Source organism: Garra rufa, chromosome 21, assembly GCF_049309525.1.
Source record: "Garra rufa chromosome 21, GarRuf1.0, whole genome shotgun sequence".
NCBI lineage: Eukaryota > Metazoa > Chordata > Actinopteri > Cypriniformes > Cyprinidae > Garra > Garra rufa.
In genome coordinates this window covers 42,167,637-42,181,240 of record NC_133381.1, presented here as the reverse complement: position 1 = coordinate 42,181,240, position 13,604 = coordinate 42,167,637, and the positions used below count along the sequence as shown (strand labels likewise).

At 38.7% G+C, this 13,604-nt stretch overlaps 1 protein-coding gene across 6 annotated transcripts in view; it reads left to right on the top strand.

Moving 5' to 3' along the window:
* The window catches only part of meis2a (Meis homeobox 2a), a 60,531-nt gene extending 55,845 nt beyond the window's left edge, over positions 1-4,686 (top strand). For 3 of the 6 annotated variants that reach the window (XM_073826657.1, XM_073826655.1, XM_073826656.1), the window contains exons 11-13: positions 210-320; positions 904-989; positions 3,056-3,222. In XM_073826657.1, the coding sequence (XP_073682758.1) occupies positions 210-320; positions 904-962 (170 nt within the window). In that variant the 3' untranslated portion in view covers positions 963-989; positions 3,056-3,222. Of the gene's footprint in view, positions 1-209; positions 321-903; positions 990-3,055 lie in introns of all 6 variants that reach the window. The other 3 variants (XM_073826658.1, XM_073826660.1, XM_073826659.1) reach the window with 3 other exon arrangements.
* The last annotated feature ends 8,918 nt before the right edge of the window (positions 4,687-13,604 follow it).

Sequence of the window (13,604 nt, the reverse complement as noted above, 5' to 3'; positions counted from 1 at the left end):
AGAGATAGACATCAGTCAGTGCTGTTGAACAGTTATGTTGATGTAACCTTCTCATGTCCTGTTGATGCATACGTTGGAGAATGATGAGTGAGTGTCTGTGTGTGGCTGATGAACAGCTCATTGTGTTTGGGCTGCTGCTGGGATAATCGCTGATTGTCTGGTGTGTCTTCTCTCTTCTTCCCCTGGTGTCCACGTTTGACTTCACTCAGGTTTTCTTCTTGATCCTTCAGTGAGCCAGGGAGCAGCATACAGTCCGGAGGGGCAGCCAATGGGCAGCTTCGTGCTGGACGGACAGCAACACATGGGCATCCGGCCGGCAGGTGAGATACAGCGACCATCTTCCCGCAATCACCTCTGAGATCTCTTCAAGATATTTCTTTTAGTCCAGGGGTGTCCAATCCAATCCTGCTCTGCTCTGAGAGAGTTTAGCTCTAACACTCCTGGCTGGAGGTTTCTAGTAATCCTGAAAACCTGGTCTAGCTGGTTAAGGTGTGTTTGATGAGGGTTGGAGCTGAACTCTTCAAAACAGTTGACCTCCAAGGAGCAGGATTGGACACTCTTGTCTTGTAATGCAATTGATTGAATAAACAATTTAAGCCTCCTGATTCTCAAATGTTTCTCTTCCATTAATCTCAGCTGTCTCCCATAGTTTCAGAAAAGAAAATATCTTAGAGTTCTCTGCTCAGAACTCATCTCTCTTCAGATTCCCTAGATCATATTATCTCATCTGCTATGCAAATTTAACTAATGTTTTTGAAGACAAAATCAAAAGGTCCTTACCTGAGCCAATGAAAAAGCAAATTCCTGAGTTGTCCGAGTTGTTGTCAGCTTGCTTGTGTTTAGTCATGTCGTAAATGACGAGCACTGATGGACATCGACTGTCTGTGATGTTTGTCTCTGCAGGTCCAATGAGTGGCATGGGCATGAATATGGGCATGGACGGCCAGTGGCACTACATGTAACGGCTGTACAGTAAAGAAAAGGGGGAAGTAAGTACTCTGGGACTCTTGTTCTTCCTCCGCCTTTCTTTCAGGAGTCTTTCCTGTCCATTTCCTGTCAGAATTCCCCTGAAAGCCCAAAATAACAGCATGGACGCTCCGCTTTACGCTCGCCCTGCGATCGCTAAATATCAGGGCAGCAGAACGAGTCAGGTGAGACGCGGGTCGTGCGATGTTTCCTGGACGGCCTGCAACAAAAACAAGGCAGAAAAGCACTAAAGTGGAATTTATTTATCGCCTCGGCGGCGCCGCGCTCCATGTCTCATGCGGCCAATGCAAATGTTGGACATTTGGGGGAAAAAAATGGCATCTCCTGGGGTAGAATATGACGGGGTGAAATTAAGCGGGCTCCAGTGAAGCGATAAAAAAGGAGAAGTGAAACTGTCCTCGGAGTGACATAAATCCGTCAGGGGAAGGATTGATGCCCAAATTATCTTATATGCAAAGACGGGAGCAGTGCAGTACATTACGCTCCCGGAGAGAGATATAGAGACGGCGGGTGACACGGCCATCCTTCACCGAGGGAAGCCGCGTGTCTTTCTTTTTTTTTTTTTTTTACTGGGAACGGAGGGAGATCGAATCGGAATATCCGCAGATGGGAGAGCGTGGGCTACGACAGGACGGCATTAAAGAACGACCGCATGTAAACGCGGAGATCTCGCTCGCGTTCCTCGTCTGATTAAGACACCCATTACGCTGCCCGTCGGCGCCGCGCCGCTGACATTTGAGAAATCAAGACGTATGGCGTCCCAAAGGTGGCAGGGCAGAGAAGATTTTATTTAACACCTCTACTTCCTGCTCAATGAGCCTCAATATAATAACACTTTGCTTGATTAAAAGAACCCTTTATATGTAAATAGACGGCAGTTTCCTGTAGGTCACCATAGTGATGCCGCCACGAAGGCCCCCCCCCCCTCGTTAATAGACTCGGAAACGTGGCGAGCGCGTTCCCTAAAACAGCCGCAGAGACAACATTTGCTCAGCTTGGATAATTTTTAATACGGCGTGGGATAATTTTGAGACTATTTAATTACGTAACATATTTTATGCTTCATGAGCAATTAGATTAATAGCTTAATACAGAGGAATATTAGCCATCTCTGATTCGATTACGCACACACACAATATGCCGTATTTGCTGTTTAATTATGATCGGCGATGGAGCGCGCTCACGGAGGTGTGCTGTTACTAAAGGATGCGGATCTAGAGAGCGGTTTACGGCGTCACGCGCGTCTGCTGCCGATTTAAAGGGAAGAGCTGCAGGTTTATATTGCAGTTGCCACTCGTTTTACTAGTTTCACGAGATGCTTTAAAAAACACGTGCGTGTCAGATGAATGCATGCAGTTTGCTCTCAAATACTTGGCCTACGCTGTTCTTTAATTGCAACATAGCGTGTTACAGGAATGTGCTGTGAGTGCCTGATGACCTTGGAGTGACCCCGTCCCCCTCCTTTAAATGACTGTTGTTAATGCCCCTGGGGTCACGTTACAAAACACTGTGTGCCGCCCCGTTCTCATGCACCTCAACACTAGCGATTACCCTTCCACTGATTCAACAGCTCAGTGCTACACATGCACATACTACGGCTCAATTATAGGCTTCCAGTGTAGGACCTTGTCCTGTATAATAAGCAGGTATTGCGGGGTGTTGTTAACCAGTAATTTAGCAAGTTCGTAAAGTAACTTAAATCATTTTTGATTGGGATCAGGATTCAATCATTTTAGTACTATAAGGTTGTTTCTGCTGGACGGCCCCAGCAATGCCAAGGTCATGGGTTCGATTCCCAGAGAATGTAAAATGCACGCTTTTGAACTCTTCGTTCTGCAGCGTGATTGAGGATGGAGAAGTGATATGAACGCTCCATCTAGGTATCTTCTAACAGGCGTGCACAAGTCGATACACAGAGCAGAGACACAGGCCGTTATCAAATGTCTCTGCTCAAGTGTGCTCTTTGTTTGAAATATCTTTAGCCGCATTAGCTGCAGACACGTGGCCTGAATCTAGATCAGGGCGCATTCGTCTTGCACCGCTGACTGTGTGTTTCTCTGAATCTCAGGTCGGCGAGGCGTGCCGGGGGAGTTCGTACCTCAGCGTGGTCCTGTGGGCATGAGCATGGCATCACCGACCCACCCCCCCTTCCACCGAAAGCCCTTCGTCTCTTGCGTTTGTCACACTTCGTCACCCTCCATCCCGTGCGGCCATGCTAATGCACGGAGACCCCTCCTCGAGCGGAAACGACCACGACTCCTCTGACCCCCCCCTGACCACAGCGCTGCTGGACCGGCGTGGGCGTCCGCGGCCGACGACCGAAGGGAACCGACCAACACCATCACGGATGAACTGGACAATAACCCCACGAAAGATTTTTGAAGGATAAGAGAGAACGCGGTGAAGCGACCGACAGCAGAATCAGAGCTTCACGTGGAATTCCAGACGAGCTGTGATTGTTTTTTATCTTGTGAATTTTGTTACTTTTGTTGCTGGAGGACCAAGAGCTGACAAAAACACTTTGTAAAGTCTTGGGTGTCTGTTCAAATCAACAGAGGATGTTTCAGCTTATTGAAAATAAACACACACAAACACACACACACACACACACACACACACACACAAAACATGATAAAGAAAAAAAAAAAGACAAAAGAGACTCCAAGAGTTCAAACTACTGTAGTATAAAAGTATAGAAACTAAATTAAATCTTGTACATTTTTATCACTCACTTTATGTTTCATGAGCTAGTCCTAGAGTAAAACGTTGCCCTGTTTTTCACACTGTGTGTGCTGATCCCCGAAGCAGAGAAGCTCCGATCGCAGCAATAACGGGAGAAAAAGCGTCTCGGCCCAAACGCCAGTGATTCCGCCCCGTCACGGACCACAGTTCCCGGTAATAACGACGACGACGACGACGATTCCTCCTCCATCAGAGTTTCTGCCGATTGAAGCCCGCTCTCTTCACGAGACCCCTCCTCTTTTTTCGTCATGCATTTTCCCTTTTTGGTCCATGAATGAATGTTGCCCTGTAGGTGAAGTTCTTCGTTTGAATTGCCCAAGCACTGGATTGTGTTGCTTTTATACGTTTTTATTTTATTATTATTATTAATATTATTATTATTATTAATTTTGTATCTCGGACTCTCAGAGTAAGAGCCTTATGAAGGACGTGTATCCTCGAGAAAAACAAAAACAAAAACAAAACAACATCCTGCAGCAGTTTAACGCCTGGGGATCAATATATATCTGCCATACGGACGATACCGATTCGTGGATTCTCTGAAATCTTTGGCACATACAGTAGAGAAGCGATCGACGGTCGACGCGGTGAAAAACTTTTAACAGGATGAAAAAAAAAAAAAACAGAACTTAAATTATGAACTCAAGCTGAGAGAATATTGTAAGAAACTTCGTACAGAGTTCAGTCTATTAATTGTTTCATGTTAGATATTCTATGTGTTTACCTCAATTGAAGACGAATGTTTTTGCTAGTTTCAGATCTGCTGTGGCATTGATATTGTATGTCCATGATTTCCCCTTCCTTTCTCAGCACGTGCTCCTCACTAGAAGATGAAATACTGTCTCCCTTGAGCTTTGTCAGAAATACATTCAATACTTGTATGAGGACTGTGGCGTAATGTTTCAAAGGTGTTCAGTCACAAATGCTGTAATAAATATTTCATTTTTGATTTTGGTAGATTCTTGTGTGTTGCGCTTATTAAAAAGTCATCGATATAAAAAATAACAGCTAATAATATAATAACACATCATATATCATTAGCCTAATCTAATTTAAGAAGTCGGACGTGACGAACAGTTTTTTTTTTCAGGAGCCTATTGTTGTTAAAGGGATCATGGCGTGTTAATGTTCTCTAAATCCGATCCTCCATTTAAGATGTTTGTTTTTGACACAAAACAAACACAAGAGCTTCCGCTGACTTAGAGCTGCTGGACTCACAGAGGGGTAGTTTGAGGTTTAGGGGGTAAATGGACAGTCAGTGTTCGACATTAGAGACTGAAGGAGGTTTGAGTCTCTGCGGCGCCTCCTGCTGGAGCTTCACTGCACTGCGGCTCCATTCACACTCAACCCGCTGCACCACGGCACAACACTATTATTACTATTATTACAACAACATTTATACATGCTAGTAAAATTATTATTATCGATTACAATGATGAGGACGCTCACGTGCGCAATAAACGCAACGAATGAAAAGCCCTAAACACATTAAAACACATTTCTAGAAAAGAGCAATAACACCTCGGAGTGAAAAACAAACATGTTCACAGGCGAATGTTTCAAGAGCTTGATGTGAAAGTTAGTCTTTCTTCATTACTTTAATGTTTAATATGTTTTTCTGAATATTTACTGAAGGGCTCGTTTGTACCGAATGTCTAATTTTTTACGCTCGATGGATAAAAGAAAACAACCGCATTTCCCTAAAGCAGGTTTTGAATTATTTGTAAAAAGCTGAATTACGGTATTAATAATTTACCATTATACCAGCGGTAATTATTAATTTACAAAATAATAACTTCAAAAAACATATCATTGCAATTAAATATCCAGCGGTTAAAATTAATGACCAGTCGCCGTTTCATCGTGAAATCCTCTAAAGACATGAAATAAATGATTACCTGAAGATATGCGTGTGTATATATATATATATATATATATATATATATATATATATATAAAGATTTGCGTTTTGTGCATTTTTATTTTATTTTTTCTTTTTTTTTGCGTGGTGCAGTTATGCACATTTTAATTCTTTAAATGTATTGCATTTATTTATGCGTATTTATTCACCCGGGATCACAAACGAACAAATACAATTTAAATGATTATTCATTCGCGAAAATAGACGTGCAAAAAATTCATTGTGAAATTGTAGAATATGATCTGAAAGAAAGAAACAGAAAAAAAGAAAAGTGAAAGGAAGGGCGGCATCATTGTGAGCTTATTTTAATATTAATAGGGGACAGGAGGTGGATTGAATTGCGCCTGTGACAGGAATGATGGATGATCCAGCCTTCATCATCATCATCATCATCGTGTCAGAGTCACGGGAATGTAAGAACACACAAAAGCAGAAGAAATGTTCGCAATAAACAGGAGAAAACGAGCGAGTGAATTGGGATCGCAACACGAACTCCGCGTTTGTTCTCGACACTCTCACCAAAGCGACTCTTGTTTTCTACATATATCACATATAAAGCAGAGAACATGTTCCAGCTGAAGCGGCATCTGCTGTGTGTGTGTGTGTGTGTGTGTGTGTGTGAGAGAGAGAGTGTTTGTGGGCCCCGGGGGTCACGCGCAGAGGCCCCTGATCATTAATCACTGTCAGCATCACAGTGATTCTCTATTGATGAGGATAATGACATTAGCTCACAGTCACTGATCAATAAAGCACATGCAGGGAAATAATACCGACGCTCGGCCTCTCTCTCCCTCTCTTTCTCTCTCTCTTTCCGTTCTTTCTCTGTTTTTGATTTAGAAACAGTGAGCAGAGTAAACAACTAAACCTGCATCGGTGCAGAGCTTCAGCTTCAGCTCAAACTACAGCAAACCTTCATCACCTCGCGGTCAACTCACAATAACCTCACAAATAATTATTATCTGAACATTTATTTAATGTCGTGAGCGCGCACGAATATAGCCTATATTTTTTTCGTATTTAATTTCACACCGATGATAACGATTTTAAAACGCAATAACACAATTAAATACATAAAATAGCAACATGCACATGTTAAAATCTAGGCTACGTAATTTATATGATAGCTGTTGTATCACATAAACGTTTCTGGAAATAATACTAGCCATTATTAATATTATTAGCCTATTATTAATGTACGTATTGTATTATTATTGTGTTGTATTATTGTTATAATATTGTTATTATTATATAGTTATAATTATTTTTCGTTTATTGTAGGCATATTTCCTATTTTTTTTCTTAACAGATTTTTTTTTATATTGCATGAGTTAATTTACTAATATTCTCTGTTAAACGCGTATTTAATGTTAATCTATGATGAAATATTTCCAGCAGAAGCACAAAATTTTGATTTTTCTTGTGTATTTGTATTGTTATTGTATTTGGCAATACAAACAACACTTATTATTAATAATAATAGGCTAATAATAATAATAGTAATAATTAATAACAGAAGCAAAAAATAGCAGTGCATTTCTGTGGGATTTCCATCAGTGTTTGATCGAATTAAAGAGTCGTTTTAAAGACGGAGGAGCAAAAATAGTATTATCACTGAAACAGTTTTTTTTAAAGGCTACGGAACAAAAAAATATATTTTACTGAAAAATAAATAAATAAATAAAATAATAATAATAAAACCAAGGCTGTGTGCTTGACATAAGTCAGAAATGCTGTGTATGCGAGTGTTTGTGTGAAAGAACAAACCCCGGGGCCCAATATCGCAGCGACCCCTTCTGGGCAAAACTATAAATTAATGAACAGAAGTGAAGAAACATTTCTTAATCTCATTTCTGTATTTATATAATTGATCCGAACGAACGCGAATATCAGTGATTAAAAACAAACCCCATCATAAGAACCTCATTCCTCTCAAACGCTCTTCAAAACAGCATCAATAATCGAATCAAATCAGCTCTGATTCCTGCTGCTGCTGTGAATAAACGAATGATGATGAAGATGATGTTTAATGAAGGCTGAACGCATTAAAGTCACAGGTCAACCGGTATCAAAGATTAGAAGCATCGAAATATAATGACTTTAGCGTGCTATTTATGTGACATTATTATCTGACAGTAAATGTCTTTAACTGTGGCGCGTGAATGAACTCAAACGTATTAATGTCAGTGAAGCCGTGAGTTTCCTCAAAACCTTTATCTGCAAATGTCAACACCATTTACAAAGGAGAATTATGCTTTTTAAGAAGCTTCTTTTGCATCCCGTTTAATCGCAGCCGTTTGAAGAGATAGAAAATAGAATAGGCTACGCACGTGAGTAAAACTGTAATAATATAATAATAACATTAATAATAATAATAATAATTAGACAACAACATATGGGATTTTCTGCAATCATGCATAAAAATGACTGTGAGAAATGTGACTGAATAGACTAGAATAAAGCTGAGTGTGTGTTTATTTCTAGTTTGGGGCCACAATTCATCTCCAGAAATGCTGGATGTTCTCAATGGAAAAAAAAAATGGAATTACAAATGCACACTTTTTCCTTTTTCTTTCTTTTCTTTTTTTTACCCTTTTTATTTTTGAATGCATAGTTTTCTTTTAGGTTTGGTGTGAATTTGCAGCTGGCTTTATATAAAAACACAAATGTATGCCATGTCCTCATTTACAGAGCAGTGTGTGACAGTGCAGATCCAATCATCAGTGCTGAAAACTGGAGCTGCTGTCAGGAGCTGCTTCAGTCTGACACACACACACACACACACACACACACACACACACACACACACACACACACACACACACACACACACACACACACACACACACACACACACACACACACACACACCAATGAATAGCAGCGAATCCAAAAGTATGGCATGAAGCAACTCTGGATCTCAGACCACCAACAGACCACAAACCAGGAGAATCACAAACACACAGAAAACACTCACAGATACAATGCAGAAAAATCTCTGAATTTATGTTGAATCAGTCAAATTTGTTTAAGCATAAAGAAACATGCTAGTTATTTTTTTTATATTTGAAACATTCCAGAAAACAACACATTTGAAGAGAATAATGCACACACAAAACAAATGCTTTAAAAATTCAGAGGTAATTCAGCAGAATTATTTGCTCAAGTTCTGCTGCTCAGTTACAGAAACAGACAGAAATCATTTACGTAAAAACACATTAATAATGAGATGCATGTAAATACATTACACTCAAGTGTATACACATTAATTAGAAGCTGAAAAAAGAAAACATACAAATAATTCTGCACATACTTCCAGACATTAAATATACAACTGTGGAGAAAATAAAAAAATATATATATAAAAAGAAAAAAGTTTAGAGCAAATATTATATATTGTGTGTCATGTTGACATGTGCAGAAATTTTAGATAAATATTGATTTTACATACAGCTACTTAAAAGTACTATAAGCTGACACTAAAATCTTCAGCATTTTTACTATTAATAAACAAACAAACCTCTATTTATTTATTTTAGGCTGTTTTTACACAAGGGGATGTTCCCAAAATATGGTTAAAATTGATAAACACTTGTGCTGAGTGTGTGTTTGTGCACATGAAGGTCATGAAAGCTGAGATAGAAACTAAAGCACATCGTCCAGCAGTCACGTCTCAGGGACAGACCATCAGCCTCCAACAGAACATGAAGATCAGTGAATGTGGGTCACCTGTCAGAACCCAAATGCCACTCGTGCCGTTGACCTTTAGGGGCCGGACTGAATCCCTCCAGCCAAACACAATAATCAGAACAATCAAAGCTAACGCCTGAACATCCACTGACAGGCGGACGAGAGCCCACGCCACCCAAGACACCGAACGCTTTCCCAGCAGAAACATCTGAGATCCTTCACTTCCCACATAAACAATCAGACAGAAGAGGATTGAGAAGAACAAACGCCCCTCTAATCCTGCAGCACTTACACAAAATCAGATTTAACTGACAACACAACTACAGATCCAAACATGGAATAGAACAGCATTTGCATACAAACTCCTCCTAACTTCTGTTCAAAACCCAGGCATCAGTAAATTAAAGAAAATTTGAATTATTCAAGGATGCATTATATTGATACATGCATAGATAAATTTCTGTTTCAAATAAATGCTGTTTGTTTGAACTTTCTATTTATCTGTGAATCCTAAAAAAAAAAAGTATGAGTTTTCAGAAAAATATTGAGCAGCACAAGTGTTTTCAACATTGATAATATACGCAAATGTTTCTTAAACAGCAAATCAGCATATTAGAATGATTTCTGAAGGATCATGTGACACTGAAAACGAGTAATGATGCTGAAAATGCAGAAATAAATTGCATTTCATCCACAGAAAACAACGGTTTTAAATTGTAATATCATTTAACAATTGTGATCAAATGCTGTAAATGCAGCCATGACTTTTGTTACTCATGAAGATCAACCACTGAGTCTGAGTTTTTGTTTATTTAATAGAGAATGACATTTTCTAGAATGTATGAGGCATAAAAAAGGGTACATTTTAGTTGTAGTAGTCAGAATTGATCCATAACTACAACACATTATTTTAGTCCTAACTTGTCATGCAAAACAAAACAGTTCATATTATGTTTAGTCTATTTTGTTGAATTTAAACAGAGTTAATATTTGTTTAGTTTGGTTTGGTAAGAGTTTAAGGTGGTATTTTCCGCTGCGGTACGTTTGACCACGGATTAAACAGTTGAAATCTCAGCTGCGATGGAAAGACGATCAGAAAAGCCGGAGTTAATTGCCAGCAGAGAATGTGAGTGTGTGTGAAGTGTGTGAGAGTCAAGCAGAACTAAACGTCCAGCAGCACATCATAACACACCTGCTGCTCTGCTGAGAGATGAATATGTTAATGACTGAGCAGAAACAGCTGCTAATCACTGCAGATCTGCTTCCTGTTCCTCCAAACATCAGACCTCTGCATTCATGATCTGTGCGAGCCGCTCAGAACAGCATTCTGGCTACAAGAACCGCTCATGAAACCAGCATTTCAGTTTCAGAAATAAAACCTTCTGCATTTAAGGAATAGTTCACCCAAAAATGAACTTTTTACATCATCTCATTCCAAAACTGTAAGACATTCAACCATATTTGCTTGATCCATGAAATCTCTTCTGAAAGGCTGTATTTATTTGTTAAAAAATACAGTAAAATGTAGAAATATTATTACTATTTAAAATTTTTTTATGCGAATCTGTGTTAAAATGTAATTGATTGCTGTGATCAAAGCTGCATTTTCAGCATCATTACTCTAGACTTCAATACTTTTATTCATCAAGAATGCTTTAAATTGACCAAAAGTGACAGTAAAGACATTTATAATGTTACAAAAGATTTCTATTTCAAATAAATGCTGTTACATTCTTTCAAACTTTCTATTCATCTGTGAGTTCTGAAAAATAAAATGTGCCATGGTTTAAAAATAAAAATCTATTTTTTTTCTCCACAAACATTTTAAATAAGTCTCTTCTGCTCATCAATACTGCATTTATTTGATCAAAAATGCTGTAAAAAAATTGAAATATAATTGCAATTTAAAATAGCCATTTTCTATGTGAATATCTGTTCAAATGTAATTTATTCCTGTGATCAAAGCTGAATTTTATCCAGTCTTCAGTGTCACATGATCCTTTAGAAATCATTCTAATATGCTGATTTGCCGCTTAACAAACATTTCTGATTGTATGCAACGTTGAAAACAGTTGTCCTGCCCAATATATTTGTGCAAACCGTCACACATTTTATTTTTCAGGATTCATAGATGAATAGAAAGTTCAAACAGCATTTATTTGAAATAGAAATCTCTACTTACTGTAAGTCTTTACTGTCACTTTTTAAATTTTATTTTTCTTGCAGAGGTACTAATTTCTTTCTTCTTCATTTTTCTTAAATCTTACTTGGATTTTTACTGGACTTTAGATTTTGAATGAAGAACTAAGAATTTCTGCAATCTCAGAAGAAAAGGTACAAAAGTTATCACTGATGTGGGATCCTTTCAAAAGATTCACCTTTGTACCTTATTTACCCCTTAAAGGTACATTTTAGTACTGAAATGTTCCACATTAGTGCTTTCTGAATGGGTCCTACCGCACTGACAGCATTTGTACCTTTTTTTCTGAGAGTGTGGGTTTGGAAAGTCTTGAGCTTGAGGAAATGATCACAATTTTCATTTTTGACTGAACTATTCCTTTAATGTTGTTTAATGACACATTAATGAGAGTTCACGACATCAAACCCATCGCTTCAAGACCACCAGTGTTAAAATCCCAACAATCCAAAAGTCGAAGCAGACACTCATGAAAACAGCCAGTGTGACAGAAATATGAGCAGCTGGAAACATCAGGACGCTCAGAGCACAATCTAATTTATTGGCTCTTTCATGTACTACAGCATCACCAACACAATGACAGGAAGCTCTCCAGAGGAACTGACTCGCCTGTTTACCGTGTTTTTACTTCTTTCTGTACTCCAGTAAGAGCTAGACATTAAGCGGGCGCTGAGGGTCTTTGTGTTTGGGGCCCAGGTAAGACCCGCTTCTAGGGTTAGGAGTTTAAGGGTCACAAATCAGGCAACACTCTACTGGGATTTCACAGAAGAGATCTGCACAGTGGACGGGTGAAGGAAGGGTTAAAAATGAGAGAGAAAGACGTGTCACTGCGGGTCTGGACCTCATTAACCCTAGATAAAGATACTGTTAAAACTTGATACAAATTACTAAGGCCTCTAAACGATGGACATAATCAAACTCTGCTGTTAAACCTGTTTCACACAATATACACTCTTAACAGTAAAGGTGCTTCACGATGCCATAGAAGAACCTTTAACATCTGAAGAACCTTTCTGTTTTACGAAAGGTTCTTTGTGGTGAAAGAAGGTTCTTCAGATTATAAAAAGGTAAGAAAGAGATGGTTCTATCAAGAACCTTTGACTGAATGGTTCTTTGTGGAACCAAAAATGATTCTTCTAAGCTTGTACTCAATGTCTTCTGTCGCCTGATTGATAGTTTGGTGTTTTTTATCAAGTCAGAGCTCTTTGAGTTAAATTGTACAAACATCCACCTTCAGCTGGTGCTTCATGTGTTTTTTTTATGTCAAATCTTGACTGACTTTTATCAAGTAAATGTCAGAATAACTGTAGCCATATTTCCAGATGAACACTTACTGGACTGAAGCAGCTTGCTTTACTTGATTCTCCATCAATCATTGCATCTCAAATCTGATCATCTGGATCTTTTGAGGAGCATTTGTTTCCAGAAGCTTTACTTTCACTGTTCTTCAGAGGAGAATGATCTTCCCAAGCCTCCAAAACATCTCACATCTTTTGAGGAACGTTTATTTGTTCATCTCTCAATCATTGGATTATATTGCATTATATGTTTAGATCTTTTCAGTATTATCTTACTAAGACATATTACTGGAGATATACTGATATTTACTGTATATAAGTTTATGTCAGCATGTGTTGTGCTGTTATAAAGATCTCATTGATTTTACATCACAAGCATCAGAATCTCATCATATAAACATCAGCATCTGCACCAAATTTATCCAGTCTCTGTATAAAATTGAGCTGTTTTTCTTTCATATTTCACTCTATGAGCCATAAAAGCCTGATGTATCCAATATGACACCAAACATAAAACACATCTGCAAACTTTTTTTTTATAAAAAATGTTATTTGAAGTTTGAATAAACTGTTCCATTTCATTGTTTTCTGACTGTTTCTCATATGTGAGGCGTCACAGGGTTAATAGGAAGTCACAGACAGGAAGCTCTTGAGATCTCTCTGCTATCTCTCCACGGCTCTTAGCGGCTCAGAGAGGAAGTTTTGGAGAGCGTCACTCTGGACTCGACTTGAAGAAAGCTTTAGAAGATAGTCAGACACTCAAGACAGAATA